Below are 27831 nucleotides of genomic sequence, written 5' to 3' on the forward strand. Positions count from 1 at the left end.
TAATAGATATTATTCTCGAAAACTATAAGTTCAATTGTGATACACTTGGATTTCATGTGTCTAATATTTTGTTATCGAAAGTTTGACACTTAATCATCAAATTTCCCTCATTCACAAGTATATTATCGAAAATATCTGGTTCGTGTATCTTACATTTGAAAATGAATCAAAACTCATCCCAGTAATTTTTCATTTCATTTAATGATAATGGTTTTTATTATTAATTCACAATAGATAAAAAAAAACACTGCAGCTGTCTCCAATTGCGTCACTACACCAGGATCCAGGAACCCAAGAATACTGTAAAAGACAGTTATGGAGATGTACAGTTTCTCAGCTTTTGATGTTATTTTCAGTCAATAGGATTTACTTACCATTTCTAATCACTTTTCTGTTTTAAAGATGATGTCTAATGAAACCTAAAATATTCAGTAAATTAAAGCGTAACTTAATATTGTGGGGTACCTGGAATCTCTCGTAAGTGTACTGTAGCAGCAACATACATTGGCATTGATTGTTACTCTGTTTAATAATTCTTTTGACACTCGTCCTGCTACTGATGAGATCCATACACGTTAAATACGATAGTAGAAAACATTAGAACAGATCATATACGGAGGTCCCATAAATTTCAATAAGTAAACACATGAAATTATGGTGTAGTTTGTTTTGATTTCACCGACAGCTAGGACATGTGATTTTTGGACATTGATGCCATGAAATGCGAATGTAATTCACATGATATCATGGTGACTGGCAAATGGCAAAATTCATATTTGAAAACACATGAATGGAACGTGTGGATTTTTTTGAGTGTATGTTGATAGCGATAAATGATATAGGGAAAATGACGGCTTCGGCAACCCAAATTCAAACGCTAATTTCACTGGATTTTCTTACGAAAACACTTTCTTGAATGCATTCAAACGATTCTTTAGGCTTTCAGCTTCAATTTGATTATATTTTTACCACTGAGAAAAATCAATCTAGCAGGGTTTTCTTGAAATGAAACACACGCACTACAAAATGTTGCTGATTTCGAGTTGCCGATGAAAGCACAGCTGTTTAACACGCAGCTCAAATAGAAAGGTTGCAGAATAAAAAGATGTTGCCCACAATAGTCGCTCTCACTAGAGAAGTTTGAAGCTTTGTAGAAGCGTTTCTGAACAGTTTTTGATAATTATTTTTATTTCGACTGAAATTGTTAGAGCAGCTGACAGCAAAAGATTGTACACAAACCAATACTGCATATGTGTGCGTTCATGAGAAAAAAAATGCTATAGAAAGATGGTCGCTGCTTAGGTTGCCGAGAATACGTAAATTCCCCTACTTGTACTACTCTGATAGATATTTGAATGTACACGCTTTGTCATACAACTTTTTGTTTATGTATTTGAAGATAATGTATTTCGGATATACGTAGAATCCCGTACAACTTGGACCTGTAAGAGATTTAAAAAAGCTTAAATATCAACGTGTTGTTAATAATATAGGGTGTCGCAGCATGTCTAAGCACGATTAAAAAAAACAATAACGTAACTTTGTGTACAGCAAATTCGATTTTTATTTCGTGTTCATGTTCATGTAGAAAATCCGAGTCGTAAGCCAAGGAGCGGATTTTTGATCTCACGCTACTCATTAGCTTCAGTCCAACAATTTTGGATACTTTTTCCCAGTCTTTCACAAACTTTGTAACGAATCCGCTGCCTTTACATGTTTCCGCAAATATGCTTTGGTCAGGGCCCAAAAAGTTTCGCTTGGCCTGGCCTGTGGACAGTTTGGCGTATTCATCTCCTTGGGTACGAATTGGACCTTGTTGGCTTTATACCAGGCTATTGGAGTAATGAACTGACGCCAAATCGGGCCAAAAAAGTACTGAGGTGTCGTGTTTGTGGATCATGGGTAACAGACGCTTGTTTAAACACTCACGCACGTAAACATCGGCTGTCATTGTCTCCGTTGTCACAAACGGTTTGGAAAGCAAACCACACTCACAAATGGGTTCTTCTTCTTCTTCTTTCCTTTATTTAACGTCGGTCTCTGTTCCGCAATCTAGTGGCCAATCACCGACGGACATCGATTGCCATCAATTGACAATCGAATGTGCAGAAGGCAGCTTCCACACCTGCGTAGGATATAGCACCCATTCAAACACACCATGGGCCGGGACCAACAGCTTTACTTCCTTTCGTAAGGAAGACGTGACCATAGATTTTTATGCCTCAGAAAAATCTCACCGACCTCGGCTGGGATTGAACCCAGACCCATTGGGGTGAGAAAGCAGTCACGCTTATCACTACACCACCGGCGCCAGCAGCACACAAATGGCTTGCCCATAGTCTTTTTACCGAATTTTTCGGAAAAAAATCATCACGGTCATCACGAACGGTGTAGTAGTGATCACCAAGAAGAGTTTTGTAATCAATTTTAACGTATGATTCATCGTCCATAATCACGCACACCGATTTTCCGCACAGCAATAGAGATTGCTAAAGTATGATTGTGTCAGTGATTTGTTTTCATCGGGAAAATTTTCCGGTATGAAGTTTTTTTCCCCGATGAAAACATTTTGCGTATACGTATACGTGACGTAGTGTGCGTACGATAAACGTCAGCAATATCTATTGGTCGTAAAACTTCCGAACCACCGGTTTGACGGATGCGGCTTGTTTTTTACTCCGTTTTGGCTTCTTCTGCTTCTCATACGTCTTTAGACCCATTCTTACCTTGGCCCGCTGGACGTTACTTTTCGAGGATCCCACTTTTCTATCCAAGTCTCGAACCGAAGCCCTTTTCTTGCGAGTGAAAGCTTGCACGATTTTCCGGTTCAGATTTCGGTCAACAGGGTTCGGCTTACCTCCAGATTTTTGCTTGTCCTGGAAAGTTGCTTCATCACCATACTTCCGAATAGCCGCCGAATCGAACGGCTCCGATGCTTACACCTTCCAATTTTGCTTATTGACTCAGAGGAATGTTGGGCGGAAAGTCTCCCTAATTAAGATATTAAAAAAAGGGGGATAGTATACCATTTGTGCACGATCTGTTTGCGCTTTTCCGGAGAAATGGTTCGCATTGTAACGGAAATGTAAAGAACCGACACTTGCGGTACACGAAACTGTTGGTCAAATGTAAACAATGATTCAGCGTGATAATCAGCTGTTTAAACGGCATCTGAAACAAGTAGGGATGTTCCAAAGTCGTGCTTAGACATTCTGGGACACCCTATATTCACTTATTCACCTTTATGTAAATCCGACCTGAATGATTCTTTCCTGTGTGCTAGATCGGGAAAGTGCGAACAAACGTCAAAAAACTAAATGGCAATCTTTTTTTTTTATATATATCTTTATTAAGGAGACTTTCAGCCGTTGGCTGGCTCGTCTCCGATAAATGGCAATCGCTGCACCACACATAAGTTCTAATTTCAACGCGTTCAAGATGCATTTTACCGAAAAGGTGCTACAGATTTTTCAACAGCGTGACATAAATTTATTCGGCGGCGCGCCGGTTTAATTTCATCGGCGACGGTGGCGTATGAAAATCGTCGGCGGCGGCGGCGGCGGCGCACAGGTCGAATCGAGATGTATACGTTGTTGGAGAAGGATACTTCAATAAGGCCGGTCATGGTATGGATCTTGATAAATTTGTAATTAATGTATATCAATGTTTATTTTGTAACTTGTGTACATCGATCATATAATTTAACAGCGTCAGTCATTACATTTACTTGTTAATTCATTGAGCATTATTCGATTTCTGTTTTCAAATAGTCCCTAAAATTTGCCATGTATGCGTTTTAGAACACAAAGGTGCTAGTCATTTATTATTTTACAACACAGTAATGATCAAACTTACAATATGCACCTAAAGTCTAACTGAAAGTGGAAGGAATGTTGCGCATAAATATTTTCATATAAAATAATGATTTGTGAAAAGAAGGAATGTGAAGAAGTAGATCGTTGAAGTTGTATCTACACCGGATGTTACATCTGTCTCTTTCTGTTTGGTGACAATATTCTGAGCATCGTAACTACAGGAGCTTCAAATGAAAGTGATACAAGAAATGCTAATACATATGAAGAAACCACTTGACCTAGATATAATGTAGTCTGAAATAGAAAAGATAATAAGAAATCAATGACCCTTTTGCGATTATCAGCAGAGTACTTACTAAGCTGTTCGGTGACATGTGGATAGGCGAATCTGATTCCATTGCATATATCCTGTTGACTATCGGATGTACTAAATAGGCACAGTACGTTACTCTGGAAAAGGGATATAATAGAGGAGCTGATAGAAGATTATTCACCCATCCTCCATGGCCTGTTGAGCAGGCAATGATGACCCAGGCACATGCCATCGCCCAGGCAGTGTGACTAAGTGAACTGTATGCTGCTGCGGCTAACTGCGTTAACGTAGTGTTGAACAAACCAAATAATAAATAAAGCATCATCACTGTCGATGCAGTCCATCCAGAAATCACAACAACCTACAAAATACAATGAGGCATTAGGCTGCAATCTTTTTCTTTTTATAAATACCGTAAAATTCATGAGTTTGTATCATCTCAAAATTAAATATCTTTCTAAAAAATAATATAAATCACTGTAATTTATTTTCCAATATTCTATAGAGGTGAACAAATGTTTCCCAGTGAGGTAGTTAGTTATCTCTATTAAGGAAATTTTCAGTCGAACGCTGGTTCGTCTCTGGCACATGTTTCCCAGTGTAAATACTTACCTAATACTTCCATATTGAATTATCTAAAATATTGCAACAAAAATTGTCACTGAAAATCGTTTGTATTTGCCACAAATAAACGATACAAATAATCGTACCTTATAATTCACCGTGCTAAATTATACGTCAATCTAGTATTCCTTGAGTTATCTTCCTCCATAGTATTAAAGAAAAACAAGTCATTATCTTCGAAACATAAAACCTCACCGTGCAACATTTTGACACTATCATCGTTTTGAAAGTTCTGACACATAGTAGCCCCCCTCAGCCCCCCTCAGCCCCCTTAGTTAGCCAATGATTGAAGTACTTTCAGACTATAGCTGATATCATGTAATATGGGCTATTTTGATATCAAAAGTCATTCCTATGTTTTCCGGTGAAAATTTGACGTTCAAGTGCTCATTGAAAGACAGCCTAATGCCGCGGATACACTTGTACGACCAACTATGAGCATGGACATTATTTGAATAATAAATTATGAGCACATCCATGGTCACACTCATTATTAGACTGGCCCACAAAAATAAAAGTTCTATATTTTCCTTTAGGTGAGAAAATTTTTCTCTGAAAGTTTTAGATCATTTGGTTGTAGGATGAATTTTGTATGGGTTTGAAACACTTTTAGTTTGAATTTTGTATGGGGATTTTAGATAAAATCTTTCGATTATAAAAAAGTTTCTTTATTCTCGTTTTTATATAGTTTTTCAAAACTTGTACTTCAAACAATGGGTAACAACTTTGCTCAAGACTACAATATGAATCCGGTTAATTTTATTGAGATATTCACTTTTGAATGTATATGAGCATTTTGTACATGAAAACTTCAACAAAATCCCCCTTCTTCTTCTTCTTCTTCGCATTTCAAACTTATTGCATATCGCATATTAGCTTATTGCGTGCTCTCAACTAAGTGTTCTAGATGCACTTCCACAGTTATTAATTGAGAGCTTTCGATGCATGTACCATTTTTGTATTGGTATAATTGTGTGGCAAGTCCAATCATACTTCTATGCCCAGGGAAGTCGAGAAATTTTCCAACCCGAAAAATTCCTAGACCGGACCGGGAATCGAACCCAGCCACCTCCAGCATGTTCTTGCTTTGTAGCTGCGCCTTTACCGACTGAGCTAAAGGAGGCCCCAAAATCCTCCATCTCCCATATTAAACCAAAAGAACCAGTCCATGTTAGGTCAACAACAGCTGAACAATTAAGAGTGTGGTTATCTCACCTACTGACATATATGAACTTTTATTTTTTTAGTGGTAATCTAGTTGATACGTTGCATAAGCTGCCACTATTTTGTTGCAATGTTCGAACAAAATGCACATATAAATTTAAGAACGAATATCTCCATAATACTAACTTGAATCATGATGCTGTCTTCACTACTGAGGCTTACAGAAAGTGAATTATGGACGGAGAGCAAACATTTCTAGACCATTGCTGAAAAATGGAACAGCCTAGACAGTGAAGATAGAAATCTAATAACATCTCTCGACATGGTATTCTGTGGCATTTTACAGTAAGTCAGTAGTAACGGAGTAGCAAATATGAATGGCACGGTCTTTTTAAAATAATATGTAATTATAAAATAAAATCATACGCTACGAGATCTATCCACTGTAGTTTTGGTCAACAGATGTATGTTTTATAAGCTGTGGTTTACCATAAAGAATCACAGAGTTGTATCTGCTTGTCTGTGTCTCTTTCCTGTTTCATATAGGGTAAACACATCAATTCTGAAGGTACGTTTGTGCGATCTGTTCCTATAGTGGCATATGGACTCCATAAGCCTCTATAGAAACACATTTCACTAACGTACTTCCACTATTGGCGCGTTTAGCTTATGGGAGTATACATGCGTACTTACCTTAGACATACTGATTTTGCAGTTAGTTCTGAATAATATCCAACCAACACACATGCCAACTAAATAAGGTCCTAACCGCGTCCATGGTTTGTCATAGATCTTGTCAAATAACGCGAAAGGGTCATCAGCATTGGGCATATGATTGTTTGAGAATGCAATATATGCAGTGGTTGCCCACGAAGAAATCATGAATACTGTTAGCATTCCAGCAGCAAACTTGAAATGGCGTACAGCGATTATAAGGATTATTGCTCCAATTATATAAAATTGCGTATCGTCTGCTAGGTACCAACTCCAGAGCATACACTATAAAAAAAGATTTATGTTTGTTTACAATGTTGAAAATGTTGTTTGGATTGGGTTAACAGTTGAACTCACCATCTGCTCTACCGGAAAAAGTGTATTCACATACATAATGTTGCGCCACCAGTATTTAGGACAATTTATGTGATCCTGTGTAGGAGGCTCGAAAACAGAATTCTGTTCCAAATATCGCATGACTACTTCCACAACACCAAGAACATACAGATACGGTGCAGTTAACCTGTTAAAATTTAAAAATATTATCAATGTAATCAAATCATACCTTACATAATACCCACCTTACAAATCGATAGCCAACTAATCCAAAAAAGTGATATGTTCCAGCTGTAAACTCGTTCACACCCTGAGTTAGTTTTTCTAGTTTTCCTTTCGCATTAGTTCGGAAGTAGATATACGAAACCAAAAATCCACTTATGAAAAAGAAAGTGTCTACGCTGTATGCACCGTTAAGAATGGCTTGGAATAACACTTCCTTCTCCACAACTTTTCGTAGTTCCATATTGTCAGAGTACTTGAAAACAACAATCATTGTATGCCCTGTGAACAGTTTAGCAATGTTGAGAAAATATGTATAATTATGCATGGTTTTTTAATATTACATCAACAGCCTCCCAAAACTTCACCTCGTTTGTTAAGAAACTCACTTGACACAAATCATTTGAAGTTTGAATGAAGAGAGACAACTTGTTCATCTCTATCAAACAATTCACCATATCGCTCTGCTTTAAAGAATGCATAATGGGCTTGTAGAAAATATTCTCAGCTATTACTAAAGTTATTAATGATTCAAGTCGCTGATGTCTTATGATTAGTCCCAATCAATTTCTCAGCACAAACATCATGGCTACTATGTCACACTGCATAATACAGTAAATCTGTTAAATAAATAATCACTATTTAATTTGACGTTTGATAGCAATTTTGCGCAAAGTTTTAGCTGAGAAAATTTCCAATGAGGATAGCTATAGATCTTTTCATCATAGCATTAGGGAAAAAGGATACAATACAATGATCAAAAAGATTGACTTTTTATGGTAATTTCCATATAATCTTCAAAAGGGATATGTGAATTTGAAGCCGTTTGAGATCTGGGAGCGGAAATTTAAAAAAAACGGACATGATCAGGATGGTGCTGCAGAAATGCCTGGACGAGGGTCACTTCAATGATAGGTGGAAGATACAGAAGTTAGTGTTGGTGCCGAAACCAGGAAAACCACCGGGGGATCCCGCATCGTATAGGCCTATACGCCTGCTGGATACACTTGGAAAACTCTTGGAGAGGATCATCTTAAACAGGCGGACAAAATGCACGGAGAGTGAGCACAGATTGTCGGAGAGGCAGTTCGGATTCCGGAAGGGGAAATTGACGGTGGATGCAATTCGGTCAGTGGTCGAGAGAGACGTCAAGAATGCGTTCAACAGCGACAGTTGGGAGGCCATCGCCGAAGCGCTGTATAAAATGAGAGTCCCTGATTACCTGTGCAGGATCCAGAGGAGTTATTTCCAGAACCGGGTTCTGGTCTACGAGACAGACATGGGACAGAGGTCGATTAGGATCACAGCAGGAGTTCCACAAAGCTCCATCCTTGGTCCAACGCTGTGGAACGGGATGTACAACGGCGTGCTAACGCTGAAGCTGCCCAAAGCTGTTGAGACCGTTGGCTTTGCGGACGACGTCGTCTTGACTGTAAAGTGCGATACACTGGAAGAGGTGGAAGTGTTGTCAACCGAGGTGATCGTCATGATTGGTAACTGGATGCAAGGAGCGAAGCTGCAGATAGCTCACCATAAAACGGAAGGGCTATTGGTCAGTAACTGTAATGCGGTACAGCTGGCAGAAATCACCGTCGGGGAGCACGGCATAGCCTCGAAGCGTATGTTAAAATACCTGGGAGTGATGATCGATCACCGGCTAAACTTCAATAGCCACGTCGAATATGCCTGTGAGAAGGCTTCGAAGGTTATCAACGCGATAACTACAATCATGTCGAACAACGCTAGTCCCAGCAATAGCAAGAGGCGTCTTCTGGCCAGTGTGTCGTAGTCGATACTGAGGTATGGAGGTCCAGCGCTGGAAACGAAGCGGAACCAAAGGAAACTGAGCAGTACGTTCCGGTTTATGGCCATGCGAGTCGTGAGTACGTACAGAAACATCTCATCGGAAGTAGTATGCGTTACCACCAGAATGATCCCTATCGGCATCACCCTGGCGGAGGACAGCGAGTGCTACAGGCAGAGAGAATCCAAAAAAGTACGTTGTGAGCTCGGCTGTGAGAGTGGAATCGTTGACTAAGTGGCAACAGGAGTGGAACACGGTGGAGAACGGTAGATGAACACATCGACTAATACCGATTATTTCGACCAAGGTGAACAGAAAACACGGAGAAGTCAGCTTCCACCTAACGCAGTTCCTGTCTGGCCACGGCTGCTTCAGGAAATACCTGCATTGGTTCGGACACGCAGCGTCACCCCTCTGTCCGGATTGTGGCACCGTTGATGAAACGCTGGAGCATGTGGTCTTCAACAGTCCAAGGTTCGAGACAGTGCGAATGGAGATGCCCGTCCTTAACGTGGAGAATGTCGTCGATGAAATGTGTCGAGAGGAGGGTACTTGGAATGCCGTCAACAGAGCAGTCACGCAGATTATGACGGAGCTGCAGCGTAAATGGAGAGAAGAGCAGCGATACTTCACCCCTCTGTCCGGAGTGTGGAAATGTGGACGAAACGCCAGCGCACTTGATCTTCGACTGTCCTCAATTTGAAGCTGTGCGAAGGAAGATGCCTGCCCTTTGCGCATATAATGCCGTCGAGGAAATGTGTTTAGAGAGAAAGGTGGATGCCATCAGCAGGGCAGTCGCTCATACACTGTGGCAAAAGAACGTAAAAATTACATAAGAACCACTTATGAATTTTAGCCACAAGAAATCAGTATGAATTTCATTGATTTGCCTTATGAAAAATAATGTTGACAAAAAATGAAGCAGACTGGTACCGAACCATGGACACGGGGGCCGTGTGAAACATGACCACTGAACCATGGACACGGGGGCCGTGTGAAACATGACCACTGGTCTTTTTTATTTTTTTCCTTGATTTGTTTTCCATCGATCTTGCTTTCCGTGCTGAGCACCAATGTTACCTTGGCCAGGGAGGCAGCTCCCACACCTAGACCCTACCTATCGACCATCAACTCATGAACCGGGGACCAACGGCTTGACTTCCCTTCCGAAGGAAGGCGTGATCAGAGATGTTATGCCTTAGAACATCTCGGTGGCGCCCAGGCCTACTGCGGTGAGAGGCAATCTCGCTCTTGTTATGTGATGAACTAGCCTACGGCTAAAAATCACAAAAATAAAGAAAAAAAAAAAAAATCTCGCTTACCACTACACCACCGGCACCGTTACCACTCGTCTTTCAAAGCTTGGGAAAATGAAATGATTAAAGCCGTATAAGAGCTACCTCATGTTAGACGAAGCAGCCCAGGGCTGAAAGTCTCCTTAATAAAGATATAAAAAAATAGACGAAAATCATTCATAAGTCACGCATATGAAATTCATATGTGTCGTTCATAAGCCGAGCATTATGAAATTCTTACGTTTATTTGCCTCAGTGTATACTGTCTAAGCTGCAACGCAAGTGGGGAAACAATCAGTAACACCAGCTAGCACTGAGATTATGAAAGGTGCATGGGCACAGCCAACCGACTACACACAAAGTTTAGATTACCGAAGTCGGTAAAATTTTATTGGGTTTTTTTAACAGCTGAGTTTTTATTAATCAACCCAGTAGTTTTAACTTTTACTTTTACTGAAAGCTCTGTAAATCGCAGAATTGCTGTCTTTATCAGTAATTTATTTGTTTACCTTTACTTTTTGCTGAATTTTTCAGTATTTTTATTTCAGCATTTTGATGAATAAGTCAGTAAATGCATCAAAAATGTTTATTTACTAGTAGTTAATTTTTTTTTGAATTCCTGCCCCAAGCGGAAGCAGTAGCTGAAGCTGGAAAAGCAACCGGAAGTGGAGAAAAAAAAACCATGAAAAGACAATAAAAAGCAAGGCAAGGACAAAGAACAGAGCAATGGCCGCTCGTTTGGATAGCAGTACGTACGGTGGTATAGCGGCTGGAGATGCATTGTTAGACAGAAACTGCCAGAAAACAGAGGAAGGGATAGAGGTGGTGGAAATGGGCGTGGCAACCCCGGAGACCGAACAGCCTGAAACCTAACTGACCTACCAGCAACGAAAAATGGGCTGATGTGGTGCAATACTAAGCGATGTAGAAGAAAACAAAAACAGGAGAAGAAAAATGAAGAGCTCAATCCCCCCCCAATGGATAATCAAAAAAATAGTTCCTCGGAACCGTTAAGTTCATAGAGCACCATAGAAGTAAAAATAACTTTTAGTTTTTGAAGGATAGGTACTAGGGTAACTGATGATGGTTGGACCTATTTAGGCCGGTTTCACACGACGTCAATATTCATGTCGTATTTAATTATATATAATTATGAAAAATGCGTGATTAGTTGAAAGATCTACCTTTCTTGTTTCTAATAATAACATAAAAAGTTAAATATTATGAACAAATGATTTTATAAAACGTTTTTATTCAGCAAAGAATTATGATGTTGGTTGGACCTATACTGATCTTGGTTGGACCTAAAAAATGATGATGGTTGGACCTATTTTTGCAAATGCTAGTTTAGCCCATATTTGTTCAAAAACTTTGCTTAGAGCTTATTGGTATCATGTCAAAACTCTTATTATACAGTTTTTATGAATTTGCTATTGAAAAAAATCAAGAAATTTGATTTGAAAATCGTTAACTTCGCGTATGAAGTAACATAAAAAACACTTTGAATGTAACAACTCAATGCGGGAGTAGCCGTCAACAATGCTGATGATGGTACAGCACGCAACTACCACCCTACTGCTTTCTCTCTGAGATGATCACGTTGGTCATGACGAGAGGAGCAACACAATAGTTGGGTAAAGAAGAACTGCATTATAACACACCATCCACTGGAAATGCTCTCGCAACGTGGGGCTTTAGGTAGTGATGAAAACGTCGCTAGAACTATTCCACAGCCGCAGTCAGTTTATGAGCAAAAAGAGGGACGCACATTTTTGCCTGTGGACTTGGAGACATACTTCGAGTCCCCGCGTACATCGTACGGGTTAGGCAAAAATGTGCGTCTATCTCTAAAAACTGTCGCATTAATGGCCCTTCGCTCATTTTCAACTTCTATTCAATTTTCATACTGCCGTACTCTAACGGAACTATCCACCTACCCTCTTCTAAAGATCATTCTCTAGCTAATAAATCATCACACTAAAGCTTCATGTTAGCATTTCCAACCAACTCCAAGAAATTTGAGTTTAACTTCGTTTAAAAAAAAAAGTTCACTTTCCACGCATTAGCTATTCATCAGGGCTCATTTTCTTGGGAATCATTGACCCGATTTGGAATTTTTTTTTAACGTCAAACTATAGGTATTGTGGTCCCATTGTAAGCTATTGAATATTTTTGGAATCGGTCAACTGGTTCCAGAGATATGGCCGGAACAAGTTCCAGGGTATATGGAACATGGACCTAATTTTGACATGGAAGGAATAAAACCTATCATGCGACACTTTACATTACTTCCAAATTCAATAACAAGATCAATAAAAAAAATTGAGTGCCTTGGACCACATTGGCCACTTCCGGGCCTGTTCTGGGTGCCCCCGGGCAACTTAGGGGCTTCAAATGACAGAATATCAGAACTTAATTCCGGTTTTATAGTTTTTTTTTTCTACCAGGAGTTTTTTTTTTGAAATAAGTTTCAGTTAGCAATTTTTAGTTTGTTAACATTTTATTTTAAGTTAATTCACACACAGAAGGTGTATTTGAAGTGCTTAATGTAAATTCATATTAACAGATTCTTTCGGCGCTTCCGTGGTAGTTCGGAAATCGGTGGTTACCCTTTCAACCAACCTGACGATGGAATTCCTCCTTTAAATTTACGCCCAACTAGTGACGCAAGGTCTTTAGCAGCTTCCAAGATCTTTTTGGCCGTCTTGGGACTGCCAGAAGCAGCGCACATACAAACCCAATCCGCTAGCTGATTCTCCAAATCAACACTCAACACTATTTCCCTTCCATTTTTCTTGCCGTGGCTTCCCTTAATTTTTGCGTCGTTTTCGGAATATTGTACCTTTTCTGTGCCTGATACGCGGTAAGTGATTTATTTCTTACTAAAATAACAGCCTCTTGACGATTTTCGACCGTATAACTCTTTTCTTTAGCCATTTTTTCAATCGAAGAAACTGATCACTCGGAAAAAACGAAATCGAATTTCAAATAAGCTGCGCATGAAGGATGTAGACAAACCGAAGCGCACCTAGCGGCCGTCTTAGGAAACACATAGGTTCAACCATCATCATGCGTAGGTCCAACCATGATCATATTTATCTATACGAATTTCGTCAATTATTCAAACCTTTTAGTGAAACCAATGGATAAATGGCGTACTAACGTGCTGTTTACACCTTAAAGCAGTATTTTACTGCATGAAAATAAAAATAAATGTGAAAAATATTCCCTTTTTGTATGTTTGAAAGTAAGGCATGATGACGAGCTAATGCGTGAAAAGTGAACTGTTTTGAAAACACATTAAAACTCAATTGTTTAGAAGTTTTTTCAATAAAACACCCATGCAAATTGAAGAAAAAGAGTTTTTTATGATAGTAAAGTGATCTTTGAAAATAAAAACTTAGCGAAGATTGACTAAACTAGCGATTGAAAAATAGGTCCAACCATCATCAGTTTTTGGATAGGTCCAACCAGAATCAATAACCCTAATAAGAAAAAATCTTCTCACTCCATGGATACCACGAAATGATCAGGCTCTAGGGGTCTGTTCATAAACTACGTAGACAGTTTTTTGGGATTCTTGATCCCCCCTCCCCCTGCGTAGACAATTGTCCATACAAAAATTTTAAAATTTGTATGGGCTGTGGATAATTCTCAACCCCCCCCCCCCTAAACTGTCTACGTAGTTTATGAACAGCCCCTAGTTGAATCGAATACGCTCACGCAAACTAACAACACCATAGGGCAGAGGATATTCTCCCCTTCCCGATAGTGCGTTAAAAAAATTTCAGTAGATGAACTAAAGTTCACCCGTGCACAGGTCTATAGACTGAAGCAAGAAGAACCAAACGAACCGTCAAACGCTGAACCAAACGAGCAAAGTATTGAACCCAGACCCATTGTGGTGAGAAAGCAGTCACGCTTGCCACTACACCACCGGCGCTGCCATGATTTATTGTTGATTCAATAAAATACAAGATTTATTAGTGATAAAAAACAATTTTGAATCGAAACGTTTCATTTAGTTTTATGGTAATAAAAATAATTGCGCTTGCAGCAGCAAAATAGTAAAATATAACAAAAATTATACTGTCATGGAGCGACTGTCATCTCTCGTCTTCAATTTATTTTTGTAAAATGTTGCCGTGCACTTCATTTTTATTCAGTTCCGGTCTAACGTTCAAATTTTAGTGGCACTGTATGAAAGTCATTTGAAGCCACTCGAAGAAACATGGTTGCCAGTGACATTGCCAAAAGATCCCTCAAAAACCGTGCTGATGTTTGGACAGAAATTTTCCTCGCGCATCTTCTTCAACGTCTCTGGCTCTAGTAATATTTCCACATTTTGACATTTCGGACCAAAGGTGACAACCAAAAGAATACCGAACCTGGTACCGTTTCGAATACGAGTGTGTGAGATGGGTGCATTGTTTCATCCGTTCGATTCGTGTAGCAAACATACGGGAAGACTGCTTGTTAGTCTGTTAATTAGTAAACCATAAAAATGACAAAGCCTATTCTTGTGTACTTGCATTCACACAGAGAAATGATTTTTAAATTCAAATGGATATATTTTTGGCTCAGGGCCTAATATATTTTTGGTATTGATTCAAATATATTATTCGGTTAGTTCAAAGAAAAATATTTTTAAATCAGCAAACCGGTTTTAGAGTCAATAATCTGTTTGTTGATTCTAAAAACCATTTTGTTGATTCAAAAATATGTTTCGTTGAAATAGTGATACAATATGTTTGAATCAATAACAAAATACATTAGGCCCTGAAACAAAAATCCATTTTTCTGCGTGTTGTCGTGTGCCGCATGTCAAAACGAAGCTGCTTTTTCAAGTCTCGTTCGATTAACCTTGCGTTACTCACGCCAACTTTTGTAACACGAGTACTTGCGAGTTGTACTTTGTACAAAAGTATGAGTTTTCCATTCCCTTTTTGCTGCCGAGCTACCTATTGATCTGAAACCAACTGGTATTCCTTGTAACGGGTAAAACTTGAAAAGTTGTTAAGGAGATCATAATCTTTTCGCTGGTTGACAGTAGTTCAGAATTTTCTCACTACGTGGCGCTAGCATATATGTGAAGTTCTCGTATGTGATATATCTCGAGATCCTGACCAGATAGAAAGTAAATGTCTACCGCAAAGTTGTTCAAGAAGTCAAGATATTTTCGTTGGAATACAGTAGTTCAGAATTTTCTCACTACGCAGCGCAATTCTCACATATATAATATCTGGAGATCCTGGCCAGCTTGAAATTTTCTGTATTTGGCAAAAAATAAATAGGGTTACGGTATGTAATGTGGGTCTAGTCCTTTCATTCGGCCTATCACGCAAATAAATAATTAATTAAGGAATATTACACTAAAAATAAGGAAAATATTGATCACTGATGATTGATAAATGTGTACCACACACAAATCAATTTATATCACAACATTTCAATACATTTTCAGCTCTCGTAAGTAATAAAACTGGTTGAGAATATCACTCTGTTCGGAGTTTTTAGCCGCCATGACTTCTAAGGTTAAGATGGGAAGGTTGCACTGACGATCATCAAATGGCCTGATTATGGCATTTATTGAATGGAATTACCTGATAATACACACTAGACGTAAAACTCACAGTTACTGTTTGAATATTTTATGTTTATTTTAATTGTTTAACAACGTTTTCACAAGTAAATCATGGACCCAACTTTAGGGACACATTTCTTTTCTATGTTCCTAACTTTGGCCCATGAAATTCATTTGACAGCATATAGCAATAAGAGTAACGTCAACAATGTGGTTTGCATTTGGATGATAAGGAACGAACAGGAAGGGAGATTTTTTCTGCCAAATCTGTATAATGAACATCACAATGTTTTGATTTAGATATTCTGCGGTCGAAAGACGATAAGCGAAATTTTTAATTTTTAATTTTTAACTTGAGTGATTTAATGTAGTTTTCGTAAAATTTTCTCTAAGAAATGTTTTGAGGAATGAAGAGTATTAAGTTAACAGTGATAGTGATAAAAAAAAATACATAAGAAAACGTTACCAAGAGCGTTTTTTTTGAGAATCAAACAGGATAGGACGAAGTTGCATCCATAAATAGACCCAATTTGGGGACAATAGACCGATATTACATACATTTCCCTGGTGAGTTTTTGTCTTAAAAAAAGTAAGTTTTTCAACTTTTTGCGGTTCCTGATAGCAAACGACATGATAAGCATATCTAAGCATACCATTTAGCAGTAGAATATCGTTTGCAGGTAAATTAATTGATGAGTTATGATTAAAAACGTAATCTATGGCTGCATATTAGACCGAGGTTAGGGACGTATACCCTAACATGCAACAAAAAAAAAATTATGCAGGAGAAATGGGTGCCCCTAAATGCCCCTAATTTGGGTCCATACATAAATTCAGCAATCGATTAAATTTTCAATAGCGACCAAAAATATCCATTAGTACCGCCCCGATGACGGGTTCATCTAGATAAAGTTTATAAATAGCAGATTTTTTGCGATGGGCCCAATCTCAGATCCATAGGCCATTTCCCCTATTTAATAATTTCGTTAAACATATTTTTAGAAATTTAAAAAATAAGCGAATAGGAATTTCAATTTTTCATTGGACATTTTTTGACCCCTTCAATATAATGGATTTTTTATGGTGGTGGGAATTAGAGTGTGTCGTTCCTCCTGTATACCGCTAATGAAATAGTGGTAATACGGTATCTCTGATGGAAAACATCTAAAAAGATCAGTACCGCTGAAACTTCCACCAAATGAAAATTTAGAGTCCCCCTTTCATTTTAGGCTAATTTCAAAACTCCTATCGAGTGGCCTAGAAAAAAAATCCGTGTTTTTTTTCGTGTGCACGGACAACGGGACAACTTAGACAATGAGTCACTTTTACTCAGTTGAATGGAGAAATTTCTATAAACGTAGGTTACTCAGCGTTGAGCAGTTGTACAACATATGATGCTGATGAAGATGTTTAGTTGATAAGGTTGTAAATATTGTATGTAGAAAAGTCTGTTTTCAATATAATTCGTATAGAGGAGAAAAAAAACAATAATAAATAAAATAAATATGTGACTCAAGCTTTCGCACTAAATAAGACACACATCGAAATAATATGATTCCAATGAACAATGTTCATGACTTCTAAACCAATATTGGATATTTTGAGGGTATCTAGTTCCTTTTCATATCTGAATAATATTTTTTTGACGTAGGACTACGTCTTTGTTTTCTATATGGGGATACACTTTGCGAGTACGAAAAATTAGCATGTAACGAAAGGGTCAGGTTTTGAACGCATATATCTCCAAGGCATTAGTGTGAAATATGTCATGAAATATGCCATTTGACGGGGACTTACTCCAGCAATTTTGTATTATATTGTACAAATAGTGCAAATAGATAAACAACTAGAAATTTAACTAAAATTTGTGGCATCAAAATTTCCCATACATTTGCTTACACCATAAGGTTTAGTTCCTAACAAAGACATCACATAGTTGGTCCTAAACGAATCAAGCTGTTGCCGCATTTCCTTTCGAACTTCAGACGAGTTCGAAAGGCTCCACAAGCAGCTTGCTGCCAAGACTGCCTGCAAGAGCGGTCTAGACAGAGTAGCACCGTCATCAAGCATGTTATCGTCATGTAGAAGCTCATCCAAGCTCAAACTAGCTCACCATATCCGTGCACACTAATCCAGCATTTAGTTGTTCGGTTTTTTTTGTACTGGGCTTACACGGTAAAACGAAAGATTTACTGAACATTCAGTTTAAATCAGGTGAATAACCGACGTTCTGCAAAACACAAACTGAACTTCGGTATCGTTTGATGCAAAATACTGAACACAGAATATTTATTTACTGAGAAAGTCGTTAATTTCCAAATTTTCGTGATTTCACGAAAAGTCAGCAAAAATAATTACTGCACCCAAAGTAGTCTTTATTTTTTTACCAACTGGTCAGCAAAATAGCCACCTTGTTTTACCGACCACGAATTGTAAAACTCTAACCTGTCAATTTTATTCCCGCCGCCATTTAGCTTCAGTAAAATCCGGGAGCAAGTGTTTAATCGCGCGGTTTTGTTAAAATTTGAATTATATCATGAGGGAACTGAGAAAGCTCGACAGCGAAATTGAAGTACTAGGGTAAATGTCGGCTTCGGCACCCATTGACTGTTTTCGGCAACCAAAATTTAAACGTTAATTTCACTATGTTTTCCCATCAACACACTTCCCTGAATGCATCCAAACGATTCTTTAGTCTTTCAGCTTCAATCTGATTGTATGTGTACGTCTGAGCAGTCCTGTTATGGCAGATTTTTATTCGAATGAAGCATACGTACTCTAAAATGGGGTTGATTTCAAGTTGCCGATAATGGAACAGCTGGTTAACACGCAGTTCTAATGGGAAGGTTGCCGAAGAAAACGAGGCTGCCGACAATAGTCACACTCACCTGAGAAGTTTGGAGCGTTGTAAAAACGCTTTCAAACAGTTTTGAAGAATTAGAGTGTCGATTAAAATGGATAGAGAAGCAAGCAGCAAATGAATGTAAACCAACAGACACGTCATATATGTGCGTGACGCTGAGAAAATGCTAATAGAAGTGTGGACACTGCTTAGATTGACGAGAATACGTAAATTCCCCTATTTCGTTAGTACCAACAATTATTATTTACTCTTTTTGCAGTTCCTTGATCTCCAACAAATTTTGATTAACAAAATGGATGTTTGCATTGTTTGCTTTCACTGTCGACGCGCTATTCCGGGGTACGTCAAGGGATTAAGTCGTCATATTAATTGGCATATTATAAACGGTGAATTGCACCAGGATTCATGCTTTTATGACTGCAAATTCACTACTTTTAATATAACTGGGTAACACGGTATAATAATGAACCAAATAACTGTCTTTCCAGTTAAATTGCAGCAAAATAAACAAAAAGAAAATACTGGGTTTTCCAGTATACGCAACTCGAACCAATTACTGAATGAACAGTTATTTTTGACAGATTGACTTTACGGACAGTTCGGTAATGCAAATTATTTCTGTGATGACTACTGGGCGATCCGCAATTCAAAAACCCAGTAAAATTTTACTGACTCCAGTAATCTAAAGTTAGTGTGCGGAGGTCTTAGAATTCTCCAACAACGACAAAGATCCAACAACGCATGCAGTACGTGCATCAAACCTGCCGCGTCCAGAAGAATACGAACCTGTGATAAGTGGCGTCACGATATAGTGCGTGTTGTTCATCGGCAAACAGCCGGGTAATTTGCTTGCCTCTCGACAGACGACGATGCGTATCAAACCAAACGACGTCCTTTTCAGAGCGACACAAATAGTTAATTTCCATAAATTTTAACAAAAACAAAATTCACACAAAACCGTCTTTTTCGGGGCGCCAATATTAATTTTACCACCAAAGAGTTGATTTTGATAATTAACCATTTTGTCAAGCTTCTGCATTCATTTTCCATCATATGTCACTGCTGTGTTTTTAAACTACGCAATTGTTCATTCCGTTAATTGTTCACAGAGGACAGTTCAGTGCAAAACTTGTCTGGTACCTCAATATATACATTTAGATTAACATTCGAAGTCCCTCCCTTTTTAAATATTCTGCACAAAAAATACATCTAAAGGCCCTCCCTTTTTACATATTCTGCACAGCATACTTTGTGCAGAATATGTAAAAAAGGAGGAACTTCGGATGTTGATCGAAATGCATATATAGAGGAACCAGAAACGGTCCTTTTGAGGACCATCACAATTTTCAAAGAAAGAGTTAGTTTGGAATATTTTCTAACACAATAATAATTACACATGAACTGAAAAATAATCTTATTAGTATTAAACGGAAAATGGACACTGACTAATTATTACACTTCGGAAAAAATTCACGGATGTCATAATAATATCGGGAATTTTAAATAACGTTCGTTCAAATAGTTAACATATGTGAGCGTAGTACTACGTCAACTGTTCGTACAACCCCATTGAGCTGTCTCTTGTAGTTTTGTTAATTAATTTATTTGTACAGGCTCAATCGAATAAAGTTTACAGAGCCAAGTTATCATTTTCGTTATACATTATTAATGTCTTAAATCTAAAATTAATGGATTTGAACCGATTATTCGCGGTCTTCTCGAAGCTAGTGGATGACAATAGTATGGGTTGGGAAAGGGAGAAGGAAATTTGGAATATTATTTATGATTAAAAAAATTCAGTATTTATAGAACATGTACTTAATACTATCAACGCTATATCAACTCTGTAATCATACAATTAAACAGAAATAAATATGCAAAAAACAAAAATATAAAAACACACATAAATACAAACTAAACACAAGGTTAGTCAAACTTACAATCTAAGGTTAATATTCTTAAAGAAAACATATATGAGTTTCATAAACTCCAGATCGCGTCCAGCCAAAACATCCCGAACTGGAACATTAGGTTGTCTACCTCGAGCCCGAAGGGAATCATATAGCTCAGATTTGACTCAACGATGCTCAGCACATGACCCAATAATGTGATCTGCGTCCTGGCAACCTTGTCCACATTCACAGAGATTGCTGTCTCCCATTGACTCAACCATTACGGAACAAGTGAGCGTTTAACGTATAGTGATTGGACATGAGGCGAGACATCACACGATTTAAGTCTTGACCCACCTTCAACTATTTGTACTAAGGAATCTTCGACACCTTAGGGATGATCGAATACAACCATCGTCCCAAACTAACTTCATTCCATTTATTTTGCCATCTGGCGAGCGACTGTTGACAATAAACGAAGAAAAATTCTTTGAAGGCGATTTGACGATCGTAAATATTGTCTTCCATAGCGCCCATCTTTGCAAGTGAGTCCGCTTTCTCATTACCCAGAATCGAGCAATAAGATGGGACCCATGCAAAGGTGATGACAAAGGATTTTAAAGATAAAACACTTAAAAAACTCTCGTATTTTCATGAGAAAATACGAGGAGTGCTTTCCCGAACAGGAACGAATATCTCGATACCTCAAATTGGTATGGATGAGCGTGACATAAGAGGTAAAATACCAAAAAATAATACAAAAAAAAATGTTCCCACAATCCCTCAAATGGGTATGGATGAGCATGACATAAGAACTAAAATACCAAAAAATAATACAAAAAAAAAAAAAAAAAAGTTTCCACAATCCCGAGCAGGAACTATCTCGATACCTTAAATTGGTATGGATGAGCCTGACATAAGAGGTAAAATACTAAAATAAATACCAAAAAAATGTTCCCACAATACCATTCCAATACCAAATTATGATAATGCAATACCAAAACAATACCACCCAGGTATTTTTTTGGTATCCAAATATCAATTATTTGGTATTTACAAAGTATTTTGCATGTAATTTTTGGTATTATTCTTTGGTATTTTACCTCTTATGTCATGCTGGTCAATACCAAATTTCGGTATCAGATCAGAATTAGGTATTCATTAGTTATTTTCTCCTGCTCGGGTTACCAGCCTCGTGGAGTGAATATAGCCTCGACAGAACTGAGACTATCAGTAAAAAATAGGTAGTGATCTGGTGAAAGTGAGGCGATAGTTTCTAGCGTATAATGTATTTCCGCCAGCTCAGCAACATATACGGAACAAGGAGCTTGAAGCATTCGAGAGGCGCCTCAATTAGTGATCCATCTGTGAAGAACGATCTTGCGGAATCAACTTGGCCAAACTTTGCAGCGAAAATTGACGGAGCAATCTTGGAACGATGATGCTCTGGGATTCCGCGAATCTCTTGCGTCATAGATAAATCAAAATTAACTGAATTGCCAAAGTCGGAGAATCATACACGATTTTTTTTTTTAGGCTTTATTTAAGAGATTTTCAATCATACACGATGAGGATTATGTTGTGAAGGGCTGACATCCTGTGTTATGTACACCCATAGGCGTAGCCAGAGGGAGCAGGGAGGGGGCAAATGTCCCCTAAACTCAGCAACACAAAGGCTTTCGGTGAAATGGCATTTGAGGGTTTAGCTTAAGAAGCTTCTCAAAGTTTGCAATCACCAGTGTGTTTATAATTTCACACCGGGTTAGGAGTCTGAGGGACAATCCCGAAAATCGATCCAAGAGTGGCAACATGCTCGCCAACACTTCGAGGCTCATCGTATGAGTCGAGTGCATGCATCCTAACGCGATACGAAGACAGCGATACTGGATACGTTCCTGTTTGATGATGTGAGTTTTAGCCGCCGACTGAAAACAAAAACTACCGTACTCTAAAACCGATAAAATCGTTGTCCGATACAACGTTAGAAGATCTTACGGATGAGCTCCCCACCACGTTCTGGTAATTGTTCAGAGATATTTGATCCTTTGTTGGCATTTCCACGTCAGATACTCAATGTGGGATCTACAGGTGCATTTGAAATCGATATTTGAAGGACATAGAATTAGTGATCGGTTTACTCAAAAGTTGAAGGTTTGGTCCAAGAAAAAAAAAGTGCATTTGATCCATATATGCATATATGCATATTTTATATACGAAAATTTCACCAATCAATAGGCTTTGCCCTCCTGAACAACTTTGTCGATGACAGTAACTTTCTATCTAGTCAGGATCTCGAGATATATCACATGCGAGAATTAACGGATTTCACCGCTTGGACCTATCTTCTTCAATACGTTGATCAAGAGGTAAAAACTAGGAAACACTTGACCTTCCATTTCTGACCTTACTAACATGCCGCCCATTCCGCAGAACGACATCGAAGCCGCCCGGGAGGCGTACGATGCCTTCCTGGCTCACTATCCGTACTGCTATGGCTACTGGCGGAAGTACGCCGACTACGAGAAGCGCAAGGGCAGCAAGCGCAAGTGCGAGGAGGTAAGTGGCCATCAATTTCTAATCGGTTTTTCATTCTCGTATTCTTTACCGTTGGACGTGTAAGCGCCTAGAAGAGAGCCTTAGAGAGGGCACAGTTTGTCCAAATACTATCGACCTCGAACTACCATCCCGAGTATTCCGAGAATACGTAGTGAGAAAATTCTGAACTACTGTCCACCAGTAAAAATATTATTATCTCCTGAACAACTTTTCCGAAAACAGTAACTTTTTATCTGGTTAGGATCTCGAGATATTCCATGTTGTAACCAATTAAATCTAATCCCAGTATGGACACCGCACAGACACACAGACATAAAAAATTGAATATTTCTAACTGTAAAACATCGTCACAAACAATGTTTTATACCGCCATCTGTTAAGTACACTGTGGTGGGCAGTACGCGGAACAGATGTTGTGTAAACGTCAAACGCAAGGAAATTGACTATGTGCGCCACAGGTGTCGGTACTACCAACTAAGATACTTTTAAATTGACCGTTAAATGCTTGTTCAATGAACAACTTGCTAGTGTTATGCCTGCTTGTCTGTGGACACCGTTTAGGTGATTTCCATTCACATTTTCCCGATTATCCGCATTTTTTGGAGGTTTACTGTAAACAAAGTTTAGCTTGTTTAGTTCAAAACAAGTTTTTTGATGAATACACGTTGGTTTCGGATCGATTGTCAGCAACAAAATGGCAATGGAAAACTCATAAGTGTTGTACAAAGTACAACAGCGCGAGTAACGGAAGGTTAAGTACACATGTTGTTAAAAATTCAAGCCCCTAAGGATGATCTACAAAAATTCCCACGACTCTTCAAAATATTTTTTCATGCTGGGTCTTTTTTCTGTGGTCAGGATTTTGAATTGTTTTTATATGGCGGCATGGCAGGGATTGGAACTCTTCAAAGAATTTATTTGAATAATTCGTATGATTTTTCTTAAAATAATTTCAGAACCCATCTTCAATTCATGTTCTTTGGAAGTCTCCACGAAATTTCCTTGACCTTTCTCAGATTTTTTGGGAATACTTATAACTGATGTTAGAACTCAGCACTCACCAACTACCTACTCGGAGATCAAACATACAGCACCCGGTCGACTCAGGCGACAAGAGCAAGCTCCGGAACACTCAGGGTCGGCTAGCTACCGGGTAATCAGAGGGTTTCGCGATACAAAAACGAAGAACTTTCCCTTTTCTTTAAACGCATTTATTCGCCACTTTCTGTTTATGTGCGTGTTGTTCTGTGTTCATAATTTCGTGTAATATGTGTCGTGTAGCCTAATCGGTACATACCGCTGCTGCCGTTGATGGTGAATCGGGATGGCCGCACAGTGACTCCTGTCCTACTGTGCGGCCGGAACTCTCGTCAGATTGGCGAAGCGAGCGGATGACGGGCCAGCGGGCGTTGCTGGATGGTGGGATGGCAAGCGTCGTCCTTCGTTGGCACGATCGGCCGACCGTGGCAAGGCCACCTTGGTCAAGCCGAGAAGGGAAAACTCCTTTGCGATTATGGCCTACGCTTGGCCAGATAATATTGTTTCGGTCCTTAACAATTAGGCTCGGAAACTGTTTCAAATTTCCCGAGCAGGCCGTGTGCTGACGGAGGACCTTTTTAAGGTCCAACATAAAAAGAGGTCCTATAGGACGAATACGTAATTAATCTACGGTTTTTGGTGCATGGTATTTAGTTACCTGAACGTTAAATTTCCTTAGCGCACACTAGCTGCTGCTTGGGTCTCCTGGTTATCGTTCAAAACACCAACCACTGCACTTAGTTAATTGAAATGCGTCTTAGCACACGGACGCCTGATATTGAAAGAGGCCGATTTTGGGCAATGACCGTTCTTTCTCCCAATTTCAAGCTGAACATTGCATTAGGTCCTAAGTAACATTGACAGATTCTCTTCGCCGACTTTCTCTTTGTATACCCACGACCATGTTAGAACATTCCCAGGTATTTTCAGCACACAGATCGATAAAAGAAACTTTTATCTAGCATCTGATACGAGAAGCACAACAAGAAACAGTTACGTGCTCAAGTTATTAACCAAAGAGAAAGTCGACGAAGAGAATCGATAAATGTTACTTAGGACCTAATGCAATGTTCAACTTGATTTTCCTTCATCCCGTCAGCCTTGTTTTGTATAGTTGTTTGTAGCTCTATGGTGGACATAACGTAACGGCACAACATTTTCACAGCGGTACAGAACTCTATCACTTCTGTTGTTTACTGCTGTTTTTGCATAAGAAACGTGAAGGTTCTGAATATATAACATAAATCATTGGGCTTCATTAAGAGGTTCAGCTATAATTTTCAAGACCCATACACTATCAAATTATTATATATTACATACGTAAGAGCTATTCTGGAATACTGTAACCTAGTATGGAATCCGTACATTGCCATATACGAGGAACGCATAGAATCCGTCTAAAAACAATTCCTTTTATATGCCCTTCGCAAATTGAATTGGACCACATTTCTTTTTCTATCATATGAAGCACGCTGTATGCTCATCAACTTACAAACACTCAAAGAACGTCGTGAATTTGCAATGCTTTTCTTCATCAATGACATTATTTCACATCGCATAGAATCATCAGCAATACTTTCACAATTAAACTTCTTCACACCCTGTCGTCATCTAAGAACACGAAAATTATTCTCAGAAAAATCACACAGAACAAATTACGCAAAAAATGGCCCCTTCAATCGAATGATGCGACAGTATAATCTACACTGTGAAGTCATTAGCATCACTATGTCAAAAGAAGAAATTAAAACCCAACTAAAACATAATAGAAATAATGCATAGCATGTAAGTAAAACATTGTAACCATTGTATGTTTGTATGCTTAACGAAATAAAAAAAAAATGACAAAAACGTATGAATTTGTGACCAGCTACTTCTACTCAGAAACATCAGGAATTCTCCATCAAACATTTTTTAAGTTTTCCTTTTTTTCCGTATAATTTTCATCTAAAGCTTAAAATTGTTTTTGAAAACACGGCATAAAATTTAACTATTAAAAATTCTAAGCCTAGCACGGTGCCTCTGAAAGAAAACCTTAAAGAGTGAAAAAATCAGTATCTTTGAAACATCCACCAAATGAATTCTTAGGCTTGTCCTTTTCAAATTATGTTCTGTCGACCATCGATTACGTTTAAGGAATATTTATTAGTCCATTTCAGCCCAATAAATGTATCAAAAATAATTTAGAGATAAACTAGCCAACGGCTAAAAATCTCTCTAATAAAGTAAAAAAAATGTATAAAAAATAGAACATTTTGAAACAAGTCTCAAATGAAGGAGGAGCACCTAATATTTCGTTTGGTGAGAGTTTCAGCGATACTGTTTTTTATATCTTGGACATCAGTAAACAATCAAAATTCTGGGACTCAGTTTTCTGCGTTCTTGATGCTTAAATTTTTATCAAGATTCTGAAACATTATTTTGTAACTGAATTAGGGAGGGGCATTTGTCTCTCTGCTCACTCTAGCTATGCCCATGCATTTTAAGAAGGAAGCGTTTCGGGAGATTGCTTGCTTCGTTTTATTTACAGTTCAAATTATGTCTATGTTCATGTTTATCAAGCTGTCGAATAAAACGTAATATTAGCAATGAATCTTGTGAGGAATCTGAAGAATTTTATGAATGTGTTGAAGTTTACGATAGTGCGCTGCTCAATAAATCAAATATTTGATTAGCAAATGTCTCGTGCTGCCGGCAAAGAAGTGGTTTGCAATGGTGATGGTTGATCAGTCAAACAAATAGCAACTCGATTTCTCGAAATGCTTTTCATGATCGGTCATTTAAAGCGTCTTAATCACAAGTCATGTGAATTGACCAACATTACACAATCGTGCTCGTCATATTGAACTATTTAAGAAACTAGCTCACTTGTATTTCTGAAAACCCATATGGAAACTCTTATCAGAAATGAAAACCCTTCGAAGGGTCTGGTCTTTCCATAGGTGGGTTGATTCAGAGTTTTCGGGTATAAATGTTGCATATGTGGTACCATCAACCCGTAGTGCGCTAGTCAGCCTAGTAGCTTCTGACGTCACAGTTTACACTAGTAACCCCAGGAGTGCGTTTTGGCCTCTCCTACCCTACCAAACACACGCGCACTAGTCAAAGAGCCCATGCATTGATTATTTCACGCAAAGATGGGGAAAATATACCCCCTTCCCCCTTCGTCACGTTTTGCCTATACCTAATACATTGCTTGTCACATAATATTACTTGTCACATAATAGGGTTTTTGATCTAATTTCCGTCCTACTAAGCACAACCTGCGCTTTACCTTTCTTTTTTGAACGAACTTAAACAAAAAATGGAATATTTCTGTCTGAAGGTGTGAGGTATGTGTGTGGTCGAGTTATCAATACAAAGGTGTGAAGGGGAAAATGAGAGGAAAATTGAAACACGAAATCAAACTTTTTTGATTCTGCATCAATATTTTCGTCATTAATATTTGCATCATTTGACAATACTTTTGAGTATGAACCATTGTAGTGGTAGTGATTGCCTCTCACCCCAGCAGGCCTGGGTTCAATCCCAGTCGGCACCACCGGGATGTTCTGAGGCATAACATCTCTGATCACGCCTTCCTGCGGAAGGGAAGTAAAGCCGTTGGTCCC

General features: G+C 38.6%; 1 protein-coding gene across 1 annotated transcript in view; it reads right to left on the reverse strand.

Moving 5' to 3' along the window:
* Positions 1-3643: 3643 nt before the first annotated feature.
* Positions 3644-27831, reverse strand: part of LOC135707880 (O-acyltransferase like protein) — a 102514-nt gene continuing 78326 nt past the window's right edge. The window contains exons 6-10 of the mRNA XM_065229784.1: positions 7212-7470; positions 6988-7153; positions 6610-6915; positions 4172-4489; positions 3644-4109 (exon numbers count right to left, since the gene is read on the reverse strand). Coding sequence (XP_065085856.1) covers positions 3984-4109; positions 4172-4489; positions 6610-6915; positions 6988-7153; positions 7212-7470 — 1175 coding nt within the window. The 3' untranslated portion in view covers positions 3644-3983. The remainder of the gene's footprint in view (positions 4110-4171; positions 4490-6609; positions 6916-6987; positions 7154-7211; positions 7471-27831) is intronic.

The sequence above is a fragment of the Ochlerotatus camptorhynchus genome, unplaced genomic scaffold, assembly GCF_037179485.1.
Source record: "Ochlerotatus camptorhynchus isolate MF236.1 unplaced genomic scaffold, CSIRO-AGI_Acam_v1.1 ptg000322l, whole genome shotgun sequence".
Taxonomy (NCBI): Eukaryota; Metazoa; Arthropoda; class Insecta; order Diptera; family Culicidae; genus Ochlerotatus; species Ochlerotatus camptorhynchus.